The 23,580-nt window shown below is 42.1% G+C and overlaps 2 protein-coding genes across 3 annotated transcripts in view; both read right to left on the bottom strand.

Moving 5' to 3' along the window:
- Positions 1-554: 554 nt before the first annotated feature.
- On the bottom strand, positions 555-7,586 carry layna (layilin a). 2 transcript variants are annotated; one of them, XM_056252924.1, is made up of 8 exons: positions 7,312-7,586; positions 6,918-6,935; positions 4,963-5,260; positions 4,730-4,887; positions 3,270-3,314; positions 2,252-2,338; positions 1,225-1,327; positions 555-1,141 (listed from the first exon to the last, which is right to left on the bottom strand). In XM_056252924.1, the coding sequence occupies exons 1-8, from the start codon at positions 7,385-7,387 to the stop codon at positions 790-792; spliced, it is 1,137 nt and encodes a 378-aa protein (XP_056108899.1). In that variant the 5' UTR covers positions 7,388-7,586; the 3' UTR covers positions 555-789. The 2 variants fall into 2 exon arrangements, with proteins under 2 accessions (XP_056108899.1, XP_056108900.1); XM_056252925.1 differs by lacking the exon at positions 6,918-6,935.
- Positions 7,587-7,807: 221 nt separating this feature from the next.
- The window catches only part of hoatz (HOATZ cilia and flagella associated protein), a 30,375-nt gene continuing 14,602 nt past the window's right edge, over positions 7,808-23,580 (bottom strand). Inside the window, exons 4-6 of the mRNA XM_056252923.1 lie at positions 21,375-21,434; positions 8,953-9,006; positions 7,808-7,956 (exon numbers count right to left, since the gene is read on the bottom strand). Coding sequence (XP_056108898.1) covers positions 7,888-7,956; positions 8,953-9,006; positions 21,375-21,434 — 183 coding nt within the window. The 3' untranslated portion in view covers positions 7,808-7,887. The remainder of the gene's footprint in view (positions 7,957-8,952; positions 9,007-21,374; positions 21,435-23,580) is intronic.

Genomic DNA, 23,580 nt, shown 5'->3' with positions numbered 1-23,580 from the left:
TATATTCTGTGGGAGTCACAGGACCAAAAAAATGTTTGTCCAATCATTGCATTCGTTCCGAACGCCACAAAGAAACAGAAGCCACGTTTAACAGTTCCTCCAGAACCAAAACAACAAGCTTATGCTGCGTTCACGCCATGTCGTAACCGCAATTATAAAATGGAAACCCGCTAAGTTCTACCTGGAGCTGTTCACAACCTCAGACTCGGATTTATGCGTTTCTATGTCAACACTATCAACGGCGAAATGAATCTGAAGCAGTCAGGTGGTACAACTAGAGCACAAGTTGTTTATGTTCATTATTATTGTAACATTATGTGCTTTAATACATGAGGTAATTTGACACCGTCTCTGTTCTCGCGCCGCTTTTCAGACACTGCTGTGTGCGTTCATGTGTTTTGAAGGAGGGTGGGATCTCATGCTTTCAAAGCTAGCTTTATTGCTAGCCTGTTCAAAATTGCCTACCCTACCTTTAATTGGATAGGCTACATGACGTTAACAAACAATGTACTATATAGCTGTATACTTTGATACACTCATTGCTGGCTGATAACAGAAAACCTACTAAATTTTGTACAGGTACAATAACTGGAATCGAATGACACTTGAAGCCTTACGCATTCAAGTTACAAATGACCACACTCATTCTTACGTTAAAAATAAAGTGGATACTTGAATTATAGATAATATTGGATACCTGGCACCAAGGAAATACTTGGGCAAGGCATCGACAGGTAAGCTATTATCATTCTTAACAAGAGAATACCGTGTTAAATGCCATCTTTTATATCAGTAGCCATATAACTCATCCATCCATCCTTGGTCTCTGTAGTATCTCCCGCTTCCACGGCCTTGCAGCGTGTCATACAAATCGTTGGTCACAAAGCCGCTCTCAGTGCTGGCCAGTGTCACAAAACCACTTTCAGTGTCCCGGCCTGCCAGGTTGTCATAATCTCCGGGTGGAGTGTCTGGAGAAGAACCCAGGAAGGAAGTGTTTTTGATGTCAGGCCGTGTGCCGGCCAGGTCTGATTCATGCTGCCTTCGGATGACCTTGTAGACGTCAGGGCTCGGGCTGTTGCATCTTTCTCCAGCGGCCCAGTATCCTGGATCCTTTGGAGGGGTCTCAGTCTGTTCTTTCTTCCTGCATGCATAGATTATGTTTTTTTGCTATCAAAATTAAAATGGCAGGCTTTCTTTAGTGAAGAGATCAGTGAAACAACGCACCTCTTTGTGAACAGCTTGAAGCAGAAAACTCCAGTCGCCACAATCAGCAGCAGTAGAAGTGGTATGGTTGGCAGCACAATGTAAGCGATATTGAGAGCATTGTCTGAAAGACATGCAGGATATTGGTTAATATGAAAAGTATACAGCCTTTAAACACCATTCAAAAGTTTGGATTAATGTTCTTATGTAACAGCATTACTCCAGTCTTCAGTGTCACATTATCCTTAAGAATAAATAGAAAGTTCAAAAGACCATAATTTATTAAAAATAGAAATCGTTATTAGAATTAAAAAAGCCTTTACTGTTACTTTTGAACAATTTAATGCATTCTCACTGAATAAAAGTATCCATTTAAAAAGAAAAAAATCTTACTGACCCCAAAGTTTTGAACAGTGGTGTATACTTTTTTTATATTTTACATTTTTAAAAAACACACTCCAGGTATTCAGTTTTCCAGCGTTGATTCAACATAGTTTAGCGGGGTCCAAACGTCTGAGACCAAGACTGAAAATATGCCTACAATTCTTACTCAAAAGATTTTATTATAAATTATATTATCAGCATACCCATTTAAATGAAAACTTAAAATTAAGTTTAGTATGGTATGTCAATGTGTTTAAAACCTGATGATCATAATATGCAGCATGATTTAAAATGATCCAAAAAGCATATCTTGTGCTTCAGTTGAAGCAACAATGTCTGATCATCTGTACAAAGAGTCACGGGATCAATGACACAAATTTACTTATTGATTAGTGACCTAGAAATAGTGCAGACATATTTATCTCCAATCTATAACTCATATAACAACTCAAACCTGTATGGCATTCATTCATCTTCGAAATGAACAAAGATATAACATTCTCTCTTTTTTTAATCTATCAATTGAAAAAGTCCATACAACCTAAACTTTCACAAATTAAAAAGTACAGAAAGACATAGTTTTATACAAGCCTTCTAAAAAGGACCAATTGAGACCAATTGACCAATGAGAGTCTTCAACCATGTCTGAGAGAAAAAGATTCACCTGGAGGTTCAGATACAACCACCCTCATGCCATCATCCTTCTCTGTGACAGAGGGGTATCTGGGTATTCTGGGTGTCGGAAAAGCATCTGTAATATACGAGAATTAGGTTTTCGTGTATTATCTGGTGTAAGACATCAATAAAACAGCACATTAAACAGAAAAAAGTATTAAAAAAAGAAACAAGCACATACAAATAAACCAATAAATGCAGACTTTCCCATATTTCACAAATGGTGGATTAAAATGAATCCATCCAACATTAGGCCAGTAGTTCTCAAACATTTTGACTCCAAGGCCCCCCTTTGTCCAAGACAATATTTGAAAGTCCTGCTTTGTAAGCTGATATGTACGTTTGATACTTTTGTTGTAATAAAAATTAATAAAATCAAAAATATCAGTTTAATGATGTACATGTTTAGTTGAAGTATTTTGTTTAGCATTGTAATTAGGATTACCCTTGTGAAAAAGAAGTACACTTTAGCATACTTTAAAAAACCGTAGTTCACCCCAAAATGAACATTTTGTCATCATTTACTCCCTCCTCAAGTTGTTCCAAACCTCTATGAGTTTTTTTGTTTGTTCTGCTGAACACAAAGGAAGATATTTTGAAGAGTATGGAAGTCAATGTTGCCCAACAACTGTTTGGTTACCCATATTCTTAAAAAGACAACTTAAGGGTGAGTAAAATTATGACAGAATTAAAATTTTTGGGTGAACTATGCCTTTAAGTGCGAATTGGATGTAATGTAAATCTAAAATTAGTTTTGTTTTAAAATATACTCAAAGATTTTTGACATTTGATCACTTCTTTTTCACAAGGGTATGTTAATATAACTAAATTTAAATAATTTTAAGACTTATTGAGGCCCTCCTGAAGTTTCCTGAAGTCCCCTACTGGTTGAGAACCACTACATCAGCTGTCTTTATTTTATAAAATACAAAATAATTTGTACTAATTATGCAGAGCCACTATATTAATATACACATTAATAAAAAAACATTATATCTTAAGCTTACCTTTAAATGTTTCATTTTCTGCAGGGATTGGGGCTAGAGGTTTATCTGAAACATCACATGATGACCATGTTATATCACATACTAAACAGCGGTGCGTTTCCCAAAGCCAACTGGTCGTAAGTTCCGTCATTACCAACAGAGCAAAACTTGCGACCATAGTTGGCTAACGATGCTTTTGGGAAACGCACCCCAGTTCTTGTTGCTCTAGGAAGCTCTAATCAAAAATTTTAAATGTGAATGGTAAATGATCCCGAAGTCAGGATTTTGTGTTCTCCAGATATGTGGACTCTTCTTCAATGTAAGCGAATGGGATTTTTTTTGCTTTTTTATTGTTTACTAGATGGAAATCATAAGCCTGTTTGCTTTAAAAAATAAAAACACGGTTCTCTTTATAAAGCTGCACCGTTTTCAGTGCAGGATGAGTTACATGTAAGGGATAATGTACATCCAGCCGGTTGTTATCGCAGAATAAACCCCAACAAGGTGATCAGGTCTTAATTCACCCTGAAGGGGTTTATTCTGCGATAACATCCGGCTTGATGCACATTATCCCGCTTATTACATGGCTACTTGCCACATAAGTAAATAATTAGATAAGAAATAGGCTATTGATCTGAGTTGAAATATTTTATTAGCTCTTTAAACGCAAAGCTTCCGCAGAGAGAGCAGTTGCTAGCAAGTGGAAAGTTCAAACTAGACAGACATTTAAGGGATAAAGTACTGTAATAATAAATAAAATAAAATAATAATAGCTAATAAAATATTAAAAACTCAAATCAATATTTTGTGTATTAATTGTGTCATCCGGTAATGCGGACTCGCTCTCTTGTTTCATACAAATGCAGCTGCTGCCAATTTGTGACGATTGATTTGTACACTGTATAAAATAACAAACAGGTGTCGATTTTAAAACAGTTTAATCTCAAATGAATATCTCTTATCCCCATAATTATTTATGTGGCAAAATACTGTGTAATAAGTGGTATGACTGTACCGTATACCTTAAATGTTCATATAATTTATAACTTTGAACTTGCCGCTTGCTAGCAACTGCCTTCTCCGTGGAAGCTTTGCGTTTAAAGAGCTAATAAAGTATATGACTCAATATTTCGATCAGTGTCTAATTATTTACAGCAAGTAGCCGTGTAATAAGCAGGATAATGTACATCCAGCTGAATTTTATAGTAGAATAAACCCCTTCAGGATGATGCAAGACGTCCTGATCACCCTGTCAGGGTTTATTTTCCGATAACAACCGGCTGAATGTACATTATACCATACATAACATACCGCTGGATGGCACAATTGACCAATCAGAATCAAGTATTCCACAGAGCCGTGTAATAAGCAAGTTTAATGCTTAGGTTTGTTCAAATCACCAAACTAAGAACTGTACGAGCAATATCATTAGTAAAATTAATTGAGTGAGAAATCATTTGAATAAAATATGCCTTCCCAACCTTTAGTGTACTTGCAGATAAAGTTGTTTTTGGTTTCACAATTGTCGTCATTCCACTGGAACATGTAAGGACCACCCTGACCCGGAGGAGCAGAGGGCTGATGATACATCACTACACACACCTCATACCCACAAGAAGGCTCATCAAAGTGCCAGTTCCTGTCACACACACAAAACAATGAGCAAAAGGACCTACATAGGGAATGCGTCCATCAAATGCAGCTCTCGTCACACCTGAAGGTTGCTTGGCTTCCATCCATCCAGTAGTATTGAGATGGGCAGTCTCCGTTTTTCTCCTCATAGTCTTGATCCCTACGAAGCCCAATCCAAAAGTCACCGTCTGATGCTTTTAGTTCATGGATGAAATTTTCTATCAGTATCTGCTCAGTCTTAGACTCAATACTGAGAAGGTCTCCACCATCACTCCTGCAGGCTCGACTCGCATCTTCAAAGTTGAGTTTACGTCGGCTGTCCTGAAAGTAGGCGATTTTATAGCAGGGCTTCTCAGTACCACGCTTGCATATCTGTTGACCTTAAGAGACACATTATAGATGTTAGAAAAGACAATGGAGTGTAAATATATTGATATTGATTCATCCCATGTACTTTTATTTAAAACACTTAAAGGGATAATTCACCCAAAAATGAAAATTCTGTCATCATTTACTCGCCCTCAAGTTGTTCCAAACCTGTATGAATTTCTTTCTTCTGCTGAACACAAAAGAAGATATTTTGAAGAATATAGGCCAAACAGTTGATGGGTCCCATTGACTTCCATAGTATGGGGGGGAAAAATACTATGAAAGTGCGCCCATCAATTGTTTAGTTACCAGCATTCTTCCAACTATCTTCTTTTGTGTTCAGCATAAGAAATTCATACAGGTTTGGAACTTAATGGTGAGTAAATGATGACAGAATTTTCATTTGTGGGTGAACTATCACTTTAAGATGAATAATTTTGTATTTAGAAAATGAAACAAAAACAAATGTGTTGTGATGTGGGGTGTGTCTCAATCAGCTCCCTAGTTCAGTAGTCAGGGCACTGATTAGGGAGTCGGCCATTTTAAGGGCTGTCTCAATTGAAAAATCCTACTAGTGCACTAAAACGTTCGCTCCCTAAAGAAAATACCCAAAGTGCACTGTGAAAACCAGGGAGCTCACTATGTTCCCCTAATGGAAGTTCTGAAGCGTGAAACATAAATCATGTGAGCCAACTTACCACACACAATGCATGTGATAGATGTTTTTTAAAACCATTATTTAATTATATTCCAGCATAAACATAAAGCATCCAGCATCACTAGGCAGGTAATGAACATAATCTAGCTAAAATTGATAATTTATTTATGGCTGAAATGATGACATGTAACAAGCAAAGTATTTTATCATTATGTACTTTAAATAACATTAAAAAATTATGTTGGAAATATATCAGTTATGGCTTATTGTTTATAAATACCAAATTTACCAATAGTGATGTTGTATGAGGACATTGTCATGTAGCCATAAATACTGTCAAAGTGTCCCAATGTGTAGTAAGTCAGGGTCCTTACTATCCTTAATTCGTGTGCACGATATACTGATCCACGACCTAGGAACCTGGGATTGAGACGCACCCCATATCTCAAAAAGTACATGCAATACTTTCAATGCTAATATAAACCTTAAGAGATGTATTTTTACTATAGGCTACTATGGATGGATTTACTGTACATGAAGTCACAGGGGATGACCCATAGTGCAATGCTTTAGCAGTCTTAAAGTTACAACAGCAATGACTGCACTGAACTCTGAGTGAGACTGAACTCAAGTGCATTGTCAGTACAAAAGGTCAGCTAAATGGCAAAATGGCAATCTTTTTTTCTCGAGAACACAAATTTTTAGTTACATGTTTGATTATTTTTCTAAAAAGCAATGGTTTTTCAGGCAATCAGCAAATCCAGGGTCTCCCAACACGAATAAATAAATCCCTTTCACTAACATTAACATCATGTAGCAGATCATTATTCAATTGAAAAAAGTGCCTTTCCGTGAGAGTGTAAAATGTAAATATTAAAAAAAGACAAATTAAACGTAATGTTTCTTTTATGATAAGGCTACTTTTCGCTCTATGGATACCATATAAATATATAAATGAGATGGGCTATTACTTAATTTAGAGAAAGCATATTGTCTGGGGCAGAACATACCTCTGGGCTCGTAAATGTCTGCACCGCAGGGAGGATGGACAACACATCGGGTTTACAAGTGGTGAAGAGAGAAAACAGCCACTGTTAAAGCATCTTAAGAAGTCACTCACTCCCTGTATTCAAGCATCTAATTCAAATTACTTCAACAGGAAAACGAACGAGTCTGATAGTTAAGTAAGCGAAAACAACAACAAAGTCAATGAACCTTTCTCATATTATAAAGAACCCCTGTCAAAAGGGCACATGCTGTAAAGTAGGCTAATTATATACAATCTGACTTGTTCAATTTAGCAAGGTTTTCCTCCAAATATTACTACATAGCCTATATTTCAATATTTTAAAGTAGGTTAGTCGACTCGAATGTAACATTTTCTTTCTTAAATGTGCAACTCACCGCCTATAATCTTTGACGCCCACGCGGAGATGCTGAATAAAACCAAAACGCAGGCACATTTTCTCATCAGTTCCATTTTTATCACCTTTGATCAAACTTCCATGGGTCTTAAAAGTAATTTCACGAAGACAACGGGATTCCGAGAAAATAAAAAAAGGAACATCCAACCCAGGGGGGGCATCATCCAGTAGAAAACGAATCACCTGTCCCGTTATCCGCTGAAATCTTTGTGAGCATCCAGAGAGGCAGCTCAGAGTGAGACGAGGGCGCGTGACTGAACGCGAACGTATGAACACATACGATCATAACACGTCACCAACTGACAGTAGGCTAACTAACACGCCATGGGCTTTTATTTGTAGATATGAACAAATTCCGTAACAGTTTACAAGTAGGCTATATTATGCCTAACGATCTTCTTCAGATAAAGTGTTAAAAAACAACAAACATTTTTTTATGATGTAGCCTACACATAGGCCTGCTCTAGGTACAAGTAGACTAAACTTCTTGAACATTTGTCTACTATGGTAAAAAGACATGTTCTTCATGGACTAGTCTTTAATTTCATCAATATGTTTACTGGAGCTTCAGAACTTCTTTCTGGTCCTCGTCCACAGGTGATGAAAGTGTCTCTGGAGCCAATCTAATAAAAAAAACACATAAATGATTTCAAGGTTTTCAAAATTGAAATTAGTTTAGGTAACACTTTATTTTACAGTGCCTTTGTTACACATGTTACATTTACTATAGTAATAAATTATGCATAACATCCATTGTATGCAACTAATCCTATTCCTAACCCTAAAGTAGGCTACATGTTGTAGTAGGCTAATTACACTGTAATGACACATTGAAATAAAGTGTAACTATATAAAACATTATTTTATATTCTTTTATACAAAATTCTTAATGCATTTTCTGTTTTGCATTGTATTTAGTTGCAGCAAACAAGTTAATCTCAGCATTATCATAATATGTGTCATGCTTGCACATTTAACTTGATATTGCTAGAAACCAATCTGCTGCACAGGCTAATTAAAGTCTTCCTACATGACATTAGGTAAGGATTTTGCAATGATGCATTTATCAGAAAGGGAATTGTTTTGGATAATAGGGTAGGCAATCAATGCTGGTTTGAGATGTCTGTACAGAGCAGAGCAGAGCAGAAAAGATCAGACAGATTTCAGATCAATAACTAAGCCTCAATATAAGCTTAAGTTGGTTTTCCAATAACCCTTCATCACTCGGTCTGGAGATCAATTTTAGTAGGCTAAGAATCCATATAATAATGAAAATGTTAGAAACTGTAAGATATTTCCCCTCTCTCTCAAGCTTACGTTTACATGTTTAAATTATGCTTGGGGGTGAGGCCCTATGTGGTTTTCCCTTTTATAATTGGATGTGATTTATGCTGTCCGCAGCAGTAAATTACTATTAAGCACACAATTACTATTACTTTATTGAATGCAGTAATACACTGCACTGCACAATCACCTTTAATTATAAAAAGTTTATTGCACTAGTATACCTAAAAGTTGCAGTGATAGATGCAGTGAAAAATAATTTTCTAGATTAAATTATAATCAGGTACAGTGTTAATCTCTGACAGAGAAAAGAAATAACATTTTGTAGAGGTACCTTTTTTTCTACTGGGTTGCCTTTTCTTGGTTTGTGTTGGTAGGAAATCATCTCCTTCTGTTGAATAAACATATTAATTCAGCATGATATTAAATACAATATGACACACACACACACACACACACATATTGTTTTTTCTGTTTTATGATTACTCCACGGAAAACATTGAATATAACGTTTTTATATAAAAATATATATAATTTCCTTTTCCAAAATTGTGTCCCCACAACATCGATGTTTGTTTGATCAAACATACAGTAAAAACAAAAATATAATGTAATATAAAAATATTATTACAAATTAAAACATTGTTTTCTACTTCAATATACAGTATATGTTTTAAATAATATTTTTCATTGTCACATGATCCTTCAGAAATCATTCTTATATGCTGATTTGGCGCTGAATAAATATCAATAAATATGTATTATCATCATCATACTTTTTACTATTATTTCTTATATATTTTTTAACAGAATAAATGTCTTTACTGTAACCTTTGATTGATTTTAATCCATCCTTGCTGAATAAAAGTCTTAAAATCTTTAATAAAAGACCCCAAACTTTTGAACTGTACTGGTAGTATTGTTTAATCATTTTTTGGGGGCTGGGATGTGTTGTTATCCATCTCAGTTTTGGCTGTAAAATATACAGTTTTCAAGTTTTAAGTTAATACATACAGGGGTTGGACAATGAAACTGAAACACCTGGTTTTAGACCACAATCATTTATTAGTATGGTGTAGGGCCTCCTTTTGCAGCCAATACAGCATCAATTTGTCTTGGAAATTACAAATACAAGTCCTTCTGTAATGAAGATTTGATAGCTAGGACTGTAATTGTAGCTAGTCGGGATAAGTGACCACTGTGGTGCATCGGTAAGAATGCAACTGAATGCTCTTCTTCTCTTCAAGGGATTTATTGACAGCTAACAGATGATTGTCTGTCTTCGTAATTGTACAGTATATGTGTGTGGTTCTATAATAAACAATAAAGAAAAAGAAAATATCAGCATACAAGTAAACAACAGTGCTGTCAGGATGCTATTAGTAAAGCTAATAAATAGTATTAGTATAATTTTCCCTTCAAGTAGCTTTAGCTGTTTATATCAAATAACCAAATAATATACTAACACACATTAGCTGCTTATTAAATTAAAGAACAGCCTTCTTATGGCTGGGTCTCAGTAACAGCAACCCAAAAACATAGTTCTCTACACCACAATCATTGTAAACACTCCAATAATAACTATACAATATCAGGTAAATACACACATAAGCACAATAGTAGTGTAACTAATAATACTAGGCATTAGCATGATGCTAGCGAAATATATGCTAACATACTGAGTACCTCAGAATAAACACTCATAAAAAACCTAATACACCAAAAATACACATATGTAAACATTTTACCAGGGTACTCACATGTTTCTGAACGCACACCTGCACAGATAGTAACACAGATGACAACTATTTACTTCAGAAATATCTACAATGTGATTCCCGGCAACTCTCACTACTGACTCAAAACTAAACTTATCAGTCAGCGCAAACATGTGTCCTCCCCGTGACCCCAAAACAAAGGCGCTGATTGGCTAATCCTCGTTTCCCCGAACATTAATAACGGGTCCTTCTTCACAGCCGCCCCCAAATTTGCACTGTCAAATTTGCTGTCCCATAGAAGGACCGGTGGTCTCAGGTACCGTCTCAGGTATGGCAGGAAGTGGGACAAGAAGGGCAACTGGCCGGGTGTAGTTTCTGTTGTTAACCTGGATCTCCGCTGCCCTTATCCTCCCATCTGCACCTGGGATTACCTTTGTGATGCGGCCAATAGGCCAGTGTGCCCTCGGGAGCTGTGGGTCAACGATCATGGTGACAGCACCAGGTTGTAGTGGGGCTACTTCTTTCTGCCACTTGGTACGCGTCTGCAGGGCAGGAAGATAGTGCCTAATAAATATCCTCCAGAATTGGTCGGCAAGGACCTGCGTATGTCTCCAGCGGCGGCGGCTCAACAGCTCGGACTCCAGATACAACACCTGGGGCAGCGATGGGTCGGGCCGCCCCATCACAAGCAGATTGGGGGTTACTGGGTCAGGGTCTGCGATGCACTGGATACATACCCCAAGGGCTTAGAGTTTAGGATGCCCTCTATCTCGATCAGGACCGTGCGCAGGACTTCTTCTGTCACAGTCTGCATCTGGATTGTGGCATACAGGGCAGCTTTGATAGATTTTATTTCCCTCTCCCATGTACCACCAAAGTGAGGCGCACTTGGAGGGTTGAATCTGAACTTGATCTGATGTTTGGCCAGTTCTGCCTGTAGAGTGGGGTGAAGTGCCTTGAAAGACTCGTGGATTTCCCTCTCACCTCCTCTGAAATTTGTGCCCTGATCCGACAGAAGCTCCGCTGGTTTTCCCCTGCGTGAGATGAATCTGCGGAGGGCCATCAGAAAGGAATCCTGGTCTAAACTAGTCAGGACGTCTATGTAGACAGCTCGGGTAGTAAGGCACTTAAATAAGATACCCCAACGCTTCTCATTACGCCGTCCGATTCTGACCATGAAGGGCCCAAAACAATCCGTTCCTGTAAAAGGGGTGGTTTCATCAACCGCAGGCGGGCGAGAGGTAAGTCTGCCATCTGTGGCACTGCAGGCTTCGCTCTCCATCTCTGACAATCAGGGCAGGAGTGCTGGTGCCGCTTCACAGCTTCTCTTCCACGAAGGATCCAGTACCGTCTGCGATGTTCTGCAAAGAGTCGCTCTGAGCCTGGATGACGGAGGTCTCGGTCAGCATCTTGAATGATGAGTTTAGCCACCTGGTGAGCTGGGTCCAGAACTATGGGGTGAATGGCTTCTGTGTCCAGCAAGTCACTGCGACGCAATCTGCCTCAAACCCGGATCAGCTTCAGTTGGTCATCATATTCAGGGGCTAATGTGATCAAACGGCTGGTGAAAGGGACAGGTTTTCCTTCTGAGAGGTGTTGAAAGTCCTCCTCGAAGCAGTCTACCTGGACTTTTCTTAGTAGATCTCTCTCAGCATCCTGGTAGTCTTGTGCAGTTGGCATTGACTGGCTACCTGTCGCCCCGTGACAGGACCTCACAACCGCCTCTATCATGTCCCTGAAACCATTGAATTGGCTGGCATCAAGTGAAGGCGAAGAAGGAGCAGTGGTGATAGAGCCGCAAAATGTGGCCTTGCGAAGCTCTGTGGCATCCAACTGCTCAGTCTCTGGCTTAGTAGGCCAGTGGGTAGATGACAAGCACAAAAATGCTGGGCCGTGCTTCCACCGGCTCTCCCCTGCCAGCTCCATTAGGGTCTTCCCACGCGTAATGTCATCTGGGGGATTATTTGCAGAATCCACGTACCTCCATGCGTGGGCCTCAGTCAGCTCCTGGATCTCAGCGACTCTAGTGCCCACAAACACCTTAAACCTACAAGAGTCTGACTGAAGCCACGTGAGAACTGTGGTGGAGTCTGTCCAGAGCACCACTTCACTAAGTACCAGGGTGAGTTCACGCTGTAACAGCATTGCTAACTGAGCTCCAGTCACCGCGGCACATAACTCTAATCGCGGTATCGACTGCTGGCGCTTGGGAGCCACTCTCGACCGTGCAGTCAGAAAGGCCACCTCCACCTCACCACCTGAACCCTCTGTACGAAGGTACGCAACTGAGCCGTAAGCTTTCTCAGACGTGTCACAGAATATGTGAAGGCTCCTGACAGAACTTGGGTGATCCAGAGGGGGGCTTGAGTAACATCGTGGCAAGACAATCTCTGGAAGGTGTTGCAGCTCATTCTCCCAAGTTAGCCAGGCCTTGAGAGCGTCCTCTGGCAGTGACGGGTCATCCCACTCTCTCTCTTTGTTCCATAGGTGCTGCACAATGATTTTGGCCCGCGTGGCGAAGGGAACGAGGAAACCTAGCGGATCAAAAAGCCGTGCCAGTGTACTATAGATGTTCCTCATAGTCGGTGTGGGACGGTCAGTGAGGCTGCACTTGTATGCCAAAGTGTCTGAGGCGCAAAGCCATCGGAGTCCAAGTGCGAGCTCCTGTGGATTCTCCATTGACTCTGTGAGCCATAACTCGCTGCTCTGGGATCCTGCCCCTTTTGGAAGGTGACTGATAACTTCTGGGACGTTACTAGCCCACTGACGCAGCTCAAACCCTCCTAAGGCTAACAACATCTTCAATTTATCAACCAGCTGTCTAGCTGCTGTAGGGGAGGAGAGGCTCTGTAAGTGGTTATCCACATAAAAATAACGCTCAATAGCCACCCGTACGTCCTCCTCTGGCTGGCTGTGGTCTGTCACATGCTTTTGTAGTGCAAACGTTGCACAGCAGGGGCTGCATGTTGTTCCAAAAGGGAGGACCTGCCACTCATAGGTGCCGGGTGGCGCCTCTTTGTTCAGGTCCCTCCACACGAAACGAAGCAGAGATCTGTCTTCTGGCAGCAACCTAACCTGGTGGAACATGCCTTTGATATCGCTGCTTATAGCAACAGAATGCTCCCTGAATCTCAGCAGGACACCTAACAGACTGGAGGTCAATGTGGGCCCTGGTAGTAGAAGCTCATTTAGGTTATAGCCCTTGTATGCAAAGGAGCAGTTGAATACAAGTCTGTTTTTCCCATTATGACTCACCATGTGGTGAGGTATAAACCAGGACTCTGTTGACAAACTCAGCTTTTCCTCTGCTACCTTCTTCACGTACCTCGCCTGTTCCAATTTCAGGATCTCTGCTACATAGGCTGATGCTCGTATTGGGTCTTTCATCAGATGTCTTTCGGTGCTCCGCAGACTCGCCAGTACAGCATCTTTGGAGGTGTGGAGACAGGGCATATTCTTTACACGAAGCAAGGGGGTGGCGTAGCGATGTACTCCGTTGACTTCCACCCTCACTGTCCTGGTTTCCAGCATATGAACTGCTTCTTGATCTAGCTTTGAGCGGATCACCATCTTCTCTCTCCTATAAGGCAGTATGTCCATTTGCCATAGCTTCTCCACATGATAAAGGAGCTCTGCAGAGGGTGACTGTGTGGCTATATGCAGACACTGCTGTGGCTGGAGATGATGTCGGAGGATTTTGGTTGGGCCCTGAATAGTCCAGCCCAACTTGGTCTTTACAGCAGCTGGTCCTCCCGCGGACCCATACGAACCGGCTCCACTGGGGTGATCAGATGCGTGTAGTCTGACCCAATAAGGACCATGGGATGAACACATTCCAGTGTTTGCAAGGGGAGTCCTCTCAGGTGTTTATATTTGCGTTGGAGCGTCTTCACCGGTTGGGAGTGCTCGGCCAGCCCCAGCTGCTCAGCAGTAAAGGCTCTCTGGATCTTGTAAGTCTTCTGGGGGTGTCTGGCAGGAGAAATCGAGAAGGAGACAGACATACCCTGTAGAACTCTAAGATCCTGGCGCACCGTCCTTAAAGCAAGGTTCTCTGGCTCCCCTTTAAGTTTAAGCTCTTTAGCAGCGGCTGGAAGTAGCATAGACCTCTCTGACCCGTCATCCAGTATCGCGTAAGTCTCCATGGCCCGCTCTCCATTATGTAACACAACCTTTGTTACCTTCAAGAGCACCTGACTGCAGCCGGACTGCCTATCCAGGTAGAGAACTTCATTGGCAGTACTGACTAGGCAGGATGTGTTCTCTGTGGCTGGTGTCACTAAAGCTGGCCTAATGTTAAGGTTGTGGAGAGCTTCAAGATGCCTGCCATCACAATTCTTGCACCTGGCCTTTAGTCTGCACTGTGCGGCCTGGAGACAGCGACCACAGCGCCAACACCGCCTGTTTCTATTGACCCAATCTCTCCGCTGCTCAGTTGTTAGCTGGCTGAATTTAATGCACTGGTTCAGGTAATGAAGGGCATCGGTACAGTATGGGCAGGGCAGGGCGACTTTGCCTTGTGGATTGGCACTGGTGGATGGGAATACTGGGACAGTCGGGCCACTTGAAGATTGTTCAGCTCCATGGAGCACTGTGGTTGTCCGGCCAGACTTTGAGTCCTTCCGTCTATCCCTTTTACCGTCTGGGTGCTCTCTGGGTCGAGACTCATATCCATACTCCTGAATCTGCAGCTCAAACTCCAGCCAGCTGGCAAAGTCTAACAGCGTAGGGACACGGATGCAGAGGGAATGCCGGTATCTCATAAACCCAGACCGCATGTCTTGTGGGAGCTTGGACATAAGCCTAGTGACATGAGACCCACACTGAAGTTCAATATGGCCTTTCTCTCCAAGCTGATCGAGCATGCCAACCAGGGCTCTCACTCTGAGGGCAAATCCTTTAAAGGCAGCGATGTCCTGACTACGGATGTTAGGTGCCTCCATCAGGTCGGCAATGCGCCATAATGCTAGCTGGTGAGGTTGCCCATAGTGCTCTGTTAAAGAGGCCATGGTGTCAGTGTAGGGTTGAGTAGAGTTGGTGTATGAGTCTGCAATGAGGAGTGCTTCTTCAAATTTGAGATGGTCAACTAGAATCTGATATTTAAACCTCTCCGTAACATCCTTGGGGAGAAGATTTTCCAGGGAGGTCTTTAGCCAAGCAAACTCGCGTGGGTCCCCTCTACTAAAGTCTGAGATGGTGGGTTGAGGACCCCGATATATGTACTCTGTTGCTTGGCGGGAGTGACAGTCTTCGTGTCTCTGTTCATCAGCTGCGCCTGGCTCAGGAGGAATTAAATGGGGTGAGATATGTGGACGGACTTGTGATTCCGTCGGCTGGTGTGACCTCACCATCCGACCAGATGCAACCAGCTTACTGTGGCCAGATGCCGGCATTCCAGGAAGCTGCTCTTGAGTGATTCCCATGTCTTATGGCATGTCATCAGCTCTGCCACTAACTCTGTGGGCAGTGTGGTAGTGGATAGCTGTGGCTTCTCCTCATCATCTGCCACTGGAGGGGGGGGGGAGGGGCCAGTCTTCATCATCCACTTCTACTTTGCTGGGTACCTGCACAGGTGCTAATGTATTATGGACGGTAACCTGTGGTGTGGGTCTTGGTAGGCTAGTGGAAACTGCGAGCACTGCTGGGTGAGCGTGCGGGCTGTACTCCACGGGGGAGAGGGCAGTGTGGTGTGATGGATCTGGGCCTCTACTTGAATTAAGCTGTGTTTGCATCTCCATCACGATGAGTTGAAGCCTCTGGTTATCCTCCCTGATTTTTTTCAGCTCATCTAATATTTCAGGTGAAGCCCCTGGGTTTACTCTGTGAGACAGTGGATCTGGGGTACTCTGATAATGGGGTCCCGAGAACGCTGACTCTCCGGGATACTTAGAGCGAGCACCAGTCTGGTTCCACTGGTCAAAGAGCTGGGAGGAGTCCGTTAACATCTGGTCGATCCTCTCACTACTGTAGTAGGGCTCCTGCATCTGATAGGGACACTGTGGGGAGGGTGCTGCAGCCTGGGGGGGTCTCTCCACAACAGGCAGGGAGACTTCATAATCAGCAAGCCAGGTTGGCGGACGTGTCTGACGTCTCGGGCAGGTATCAGGAAGTGGCGTTGCATCACCTCTACGATATGGGAACATCCTCATGCACAGCAGTCACTCACTCCGGCTCGAAGTACCAATTTGTAATGAAGATTTGATAGCTAGGACTGTAATTGTAGCTAGTCGGGATAAGTGACCACTGTGGTGCATCGGTAAGAATGCAACTGAATGCTCTTCTTCTCTTCAAGGGATTTATTGACAGCTAACAGATGATTGTCTGTCTTTGTAATTGTACAGTATGTGTGTGTGGTTCTATAATAAACAATAAAGAAAAAGAAAATATCAGCATACAAGTAAACGACAGTGCTGTCAGGATGCTATTAGTAAAGCTAATAAATAGTATTAGTATAATTTTCCCTTCAAGTAGCTGTTTATATCAAATAACCAAATAATATACTAACACACATTAGCTGCTTATTAAATTAAAGAACAGCCTTCTTATGGCTGGGTCTCAGTAACAGCAACCCCAAAACATAGTTCTCTACACCACAATCATTGTAAACACTCCAATAATAACTATACAATATCAGGTGAATACACACATAAGCACAATAGTAGTGTAACACTAATAATACTAGGCATTAGCATGATGCTAGCGAAATATATGCTAACATACTGAGTACCTCAGAATAAACAACACTCAGAAAAAACCTAATACACCAAAAATACACATATGTGTCACAGGTCGGGGCGGCTAGACGGGCTACACCACCCCTCAGAACCAGTACCACCCTTGGGGAGTCGGACAGAGGCCAGGCAAGGAGGACAGACAACAAGACTTTAAGTGAATAATTTATTTAATATAAAATGAGATAAAAGATTTAGAGGTAGAGTCTTCTGCACAGGATCGTTCCGTCCAAGGACAATCCTGATGTGCGTTTCGGGTATGTCCACCTCTTCTTCCCCAGATGGCAGACAGAGAACTCACGACTGAGAAGCTTTGCTGCCGAGCAGACAGGTGAGTGTACAGGTAACGTAATCCTCCTTTTCACGGTGTCAGACAGAGAACTTATGGCTGGGGAGCTTCGCTGCCAAGCAGACAGGTGAGTATACGGCACGTAATCCTCTTCTTCATGGATGACAGACAGAGAATTGACGGCTGGGGAGCTTCAGGCCATGGGGTTTCGCTGCCAAGCAGCCAGGTGAGCGTTCAGGCACGTACTCTTCTCCACAGGTGACAGGCAGAGAACTTACGGCTGGGGAGCTTCGCTGCCAAGCAGCCAGTTGAATGTTCAGGCACGTACTCCTCTCCTCCACAGGCGGCAGACAGAGAACTTACGGCTGGGGAGCTTCGCTGCCAAGCAGCCAGTTGAGTGTTTAGGCACGTACTCTTCTCCACTGGTGACAGGCAGAGAACTTGCGGCTGGGGAGCTTCGCTACCGAGCAGCCAGTTGAATGTTCAGGCACGTACTCCTCTCCTCCACAGGCGGCAGACAGAGAACTTACGGCTGGGGAGCTTCACTGCAAAGCAGCCAGTTGAGTGTTTAGGCACGTACTCCTCTCCTCCACAGGTGGCAGACAGAGAACTTACGGCTGGGGAGCTTCACTGCAAAGCAGACAGGTGAGTATACGGCACGTAATCCTCTTCTTCATAGATGACAGACAGAGAACTTACGGCTGGGGAGCTTCACTGCAAAGCAGACAGGTGAGTATACGGCACGTAATCCTCTTCTTCATAGATGACAGACAGAGAACTTACGGCTGGGGAGCTTCACTGCAAAGCAGACAGGTGAGTATACGGCACGTAATCCTCTTCTTCATAGATGACAGACAGGGAACTTACGGCTGGGGAGCTTCACTGCAAAGCAGACAGGTGAGTATACGGCACGTAATCCTCTTCTTCATAGATGACAGACAGAGAACTTACGGCTGGGTAGCTTCGCTGCAAAGCGGACAGGTGAGTATACGGCACGTAATCCTCTTCTTCATAGATGACAGACAGAGAACTTACGGCTGGGGAGCTTCGCTGCCAAGCAGCCAGGTGAGTGTTCAAGCACGTAACCCTCTTCTTCATAGATGACAGACAGAGAACTTACGGCTGGGGAGCTTCACTGCAAAGCAGACAGGTGAGTATACGGCACGTAATCCTCTTCTCAATAGGCTGTCAGAAAATACACTCAACATCTGTAAAGTACAACAGTGTTAGCCTCCTCTTAAGTATTTAGGACGTGATAGAAAACTCAGGTAAGTAATGGACATCCAGCGGGTTTTAGTTCACACTTCACACATCAAAACAGTGCATCACATCACTTCATCTCAGCACTCCGTGGGAAATACACATATAGAGGGCCGTCACCCATTTTCTGACCTGGCATTCACATCAAGGAGTCCCGTAGACACGAGAGAGGAAGATGGAGATTGATTGGACTACTCACAGTCTCTCGTAAACGATCTCAATGTCCAACGATTCCCTCCTTCCCGTTGAGTCGGCGTGCTCTTTCTCCCAAACTCACAGTGCCGCGCCCGTTTGCCGGCCCCACTTCTTCTTCTCCAATGCTCACGCTTCCTCCGAGATCACAGTCCCCAAAACAACACCGCCTCTCCAGTCTGCACTCTCTCCTCTTATCCTCCCCTAAGGGCAACGTGTCCCAATCGCGGAGCTTCACTCCTTTTCCGCGCAGCTGTCGGCGATCCCGATTAATTACCCCATTAGCGGGATTTTTCCGCTAACCCGGAACTAACCCGGTGTTCCATTGTTATGAGTCCGGCGGGAGGCAATCGCGGCGAACATTAGTTCCGCCTTGCACGGAGACAAAAGATGAAATTGTCACCGCGTGACATATGTAAACATTTTACCAGGGTACTCACATGTTTCTGAACGCACACCTGCACAGATAGTAACACAGATGACAACTATTTACTTCAGAAATATCTACAATGTGATTCCCGGCAACTCTCACTACTGACTTAAAACGAAACTTATCAGTCAGCGCAAACATGTGTCCTCCCCATGACCCTAAAACAAAGGCGCTGATTGGCTGATCCTCGTTACCCCGGACATTAATAACGGGTCCTTCTTCACACCTTCACAGAGGGATATTAAGCCATTCTTCTTCCAGAACAGTGGCCAGTTCATTTATACTGGAAGGGGAAAACGTTTTCTGAGTTGCTCCTCCAAAATACCCAAAAGTGGTGACAGTGCAGGTCATGGGAGATGTTCAACTTCACTTTCATGTTCATCTGTCGCATGTCTTGCTGTGAATTGGTGCAGTATCATGCTGATTCACTGCACCCTCTTCAGGATACACTTTTAAACCATTAGGTGCACATGGTCCTCCAGAATGGTTCGGTAGTCCTTGGAAGTGATGCGCCCATCAAGCACAGTAGAGAATGCCATGACATTGCAGCCCAAACCATCACTGATCCACCCCGTGCTTCATTATGGGCAGACAACAGTCCAGGTGTTAAGCCTCTTTGGGGCTTCTAAACACGGTAACTCCCACAGATGTGGAAAAGACAGTGGATGTGGACTCATTAGAGAACAATACATGTTTCACATTGTTTATAGCCCAAGATTTGCACTGTTGGCACCAATGAAAGCGTCATTTGGCATTGGTACGATTGACCAAAAGTGGCCTGACCACGAATACTGACTCTGTGGAGCTCCCGACAAACAGTTTTGGTGGAAATAGGAGAGTCAAGGTGCGCATTTAATTCAGCAGTGAGTTGGGCAGCTGTGGGTTTATGTTTTTTTTTGTGTGTGGATACAATCTGGGTTAGTACCTGGACATCTCTTTCAGACAGCTTCCTCTTGCATTGATAGTTACTCCTGTTGGATGTGGTGGTGGTATGCCGACATTACCCTGGATACCATAGCTCTCCATACACCACAAAGACTTGCAGTCCAGGGGGCGTATTACAGAAACTTTCTATCTTAAGTCTTAAGTTAAGATCTGACAAGTTAATTTAGGATTTTTCACAAATTCGTATTACAGAAGCAAATCTTAAGTTGATTTAGGATTCTTATCCCATCTTACAAAATCTCATCTTATCTGTAGTTAGGAAATCTTAAACCCCTCCATCGAGTTCGGTAATCAACTCTCAGGTCTGTTACCAAGCAACCAATGACACGCAAACAGCTGCTATGAAGTAAAATGGAAAAACTGGAGAATGGAGAAACAAAATAAGTGGTGCTTTTCATTAAGTGAAGTTTTTAGGATTTTTTGTGGAGTTAGGAATAGGATGCTTCTGTAATACCCTTTTCCTATCTGTAGTTAAGATAAGATAATGCATTTAAGAAATGTCATTTTGTCCTAATAGCTTTTGTCCTAAATGAGGTCCTAACTGAAATTGCCATGGTTACCAAACAGATAGGATTCTTAAGTTAGGATCTTTCTGTAAAGCCAGCTAGACACGCACCAACAATTTGTATTTTGAACTCTGATACTGTATGTCTCCCATTATGTTGTGTGGAATATGATCCACATATATAGGCGTGAAACCTCCAAAACTATTGCCCATTGTTTCAGTTTCATTGTCCAACCCCTGTACATACATGCATACATACATACACTATGGCCTTTCTAAAGAAAAAATGACTTCAGTTCCAATTGTATTAGCAAACTAGGTTCGTAAGGTACTCAGCAGGGGCTGGATAAAGCACCACTACCCCATAATCATCAGGCTGCTCCCGAGAGAGACATCAAAGTCTTGAGGAAACCCACCCCCTCCTTTACTTTCCTCCTCTACTTCCATCCTCATGCCCTAAGAAACGCTGAGGCTCTAGGGAAAAAGTGCTGAGGAAGGGAGAGAGAGCACTCTAATGAATGGGAGAGAAATAAAACACTTGGCTGTCTGAGGAACCCTTTCCTGCAGCATCCAAATATGCAACGGCTGTGTTAGCAGAAGACCCGAGATGAGGTTAAGGCTGATCCAAACTGAACTGAGAGACCTGAGCGGATGTTTTAACCTAATGGGGCCGAGTACTTTATTATTCTTACCTTAATTCGCTCAGCCCTCTGCTTTTTCAGAAGGGCAATAATCTGGTCACGTTTCTTGGCCTAACACAAATACGAAAAATGAATCAGAATCAGAATGAGATTTATTGCTAAGCATGTTTACACACACAAGGAATTTATCTTGATGGCAGAAGAAGCTTCCAGTGTACATTGGATAATAGTTACTGAAGTTATTTATCAACACCTACATTGATGCCCATCTGTAAAAGATGGTTCACAATGATACATATGATTGTGTTGAGTATAACAGCACTGCTGAAGTATATTCCAGCCGACAGCTGCACTTACTTAACAAGCCTCATAATTTTGATTTAACGCCCATAGCTTCTGGCTGCACTTAATGTCATTTCATCAAATCCATTACATGCTTGTAGATTGTAACTATTTTTCAAGCCAATGTCACTTTATGGCAGGTTTATCAGTTATAGTAATGTAATGTCTTTGTTGATTATAATCACCCAATGTAAACATCTGTCATATTGCAATCTGCTAAAACTTGATTTTCCACGTTGAAGTAAACACTACAATCAACATCATGATTGTAGTGTTAATATATATATATATTACTTTACTTTTGTTTTTCAATTCAGCCTCAAATGCTTCTTTTACGGGGCAGAGCCAGATTTTATGAAAACCTCCAATGTATAATCCTCTGATGAGGGATGGGAATGAGGTTAATTTGCTAAGAGTAATCTCATAAAATGGATCTGTCCTCCAGAGGGCCATCCATCTTGGGGATTCCAGGTTGATTACTCACAGCATGAATACAGACATTACAGAGAGGGTACTGCCCACTGAACTGCTCGACACGCTATCTTCAGATGCAAGGAGATGAATGACGGACCAAATTGTGAAGAACACATCAAACACCCGTTTATAGAGAATATGGAAGGCTAGAGTAAACAGCACATGGTAGAGAGATGGTAAAAATTATTCCATTATACAGACAGTCACGCTTAAAGGGGCTATGTGTAGGTTTTTACTTAAAAAAATCTTTAAGATAGAGTCTTCATTTGTACATTTATGTGCCAACCATAATGTAATAGAAAGAATGACACCTTGACTGTCCACCACGGTTGCCTCTATCAGCCTGTAGGCTCAATTGTGTGTGGAGGAGTCGGGTCCGAATTGGCGTGAAAATTCACAAAATGTGTCGTCATGCGCGTTCTCGTCTACTTGGGCTTACATCCGTACGGCAGCCATTAGTAAGTAGCGGCAATCGCTAGCAGTAGTGTTTCAAATGGACTCTGCGGACAGAAAGAAGCGACCAGGCTCCAGCAATCCAGAAACCCACAGAAACTCCTCGTAAGTAAAAAAAAAAAAAGAAAAAAAAAAAGCTTTATCTAGTGCGGCCAACGAGCGTGCGAGCGTGTGCACCGAGAACGAGAATGAGACTGGCTGCAGTTTCTCTAACGGCCACTGGTGTCAGTATTGGTAAGAAATTTCTGAACTTCCGCAATGCTCCTTTAAGATCATGCTAGAAAACATAATCATCAGGTTTTAAGCAAACTTGTGGAGTAAATGCAAACTTGATCTAACTATTTTGCGAGTTGTCAATTTCGTAAAAATTTGTGCGATGTGAATCATAGGAAACCTTATGATTTTTAGACAAAATGTAAGCATTAAGATCTACCCTGACATGTAAGAAGATCATACGAAAATGTATGAGAGAGATTGTATGAATTCATATGAATTAGCCACCAGTTTGGCAAAACATAAAAAAAAGTGTTTGTTTTTTTGTACGAATTGCCATGAGATTGTGTTGGTCCACGCAGCTTGAGTGCTGCTTTCATTAAGGGTGGACATATTCAAAATTAAGACTCTCTGGCATTCATGTTTTAATTCAACTTTGTTATACTGATAATATAATTTGCAATGAAAAATAGCCTATTAAAAAAGAACGGAAAATAATTGGACCCGACTATATGTACAGTTTACCCTTAAAATTGTGATGATAAAACATAATTCACGAACATACAACTTGAAGAACTGAAAATGTTTCTTTTCTAATTTCAGCTTTGTAAAATTGTAATGATATGAATATGATTGAAACTCATATTTGGACATTTTGCATAACCGCATAATATGACCACAGTTTTAAAAAATCTTAATGCTCATCAGGTTCTGTGGCAAGTGCGTTTTTTTTTAGTCTGTAAAGCAAAACAACAAGTTTCTTGTCCCAGCAGTG

This window comes from Rhinichthys klamathensis, unplaced genomic scaffold (genome assembly GCF_029890125.1).
Source record: "Rhinichthys klamathensis goyatoka isolate OS25496 unplaced genomic scaffold, OSU_Roscu_1.1 h1tg000099l_1, whole genome shotgun sequence".
NCBI lineage: Eukaryota > Metazoa > Chordata > Actinopteri > Cypriniformes > Leuciscidae > Rhinichthys > Rhinichthys klamathensis.
Note: the sequence above shows the minus strand (reverse complement) of the source record. Positions and strands in the feature narration are given on the sequence as shown.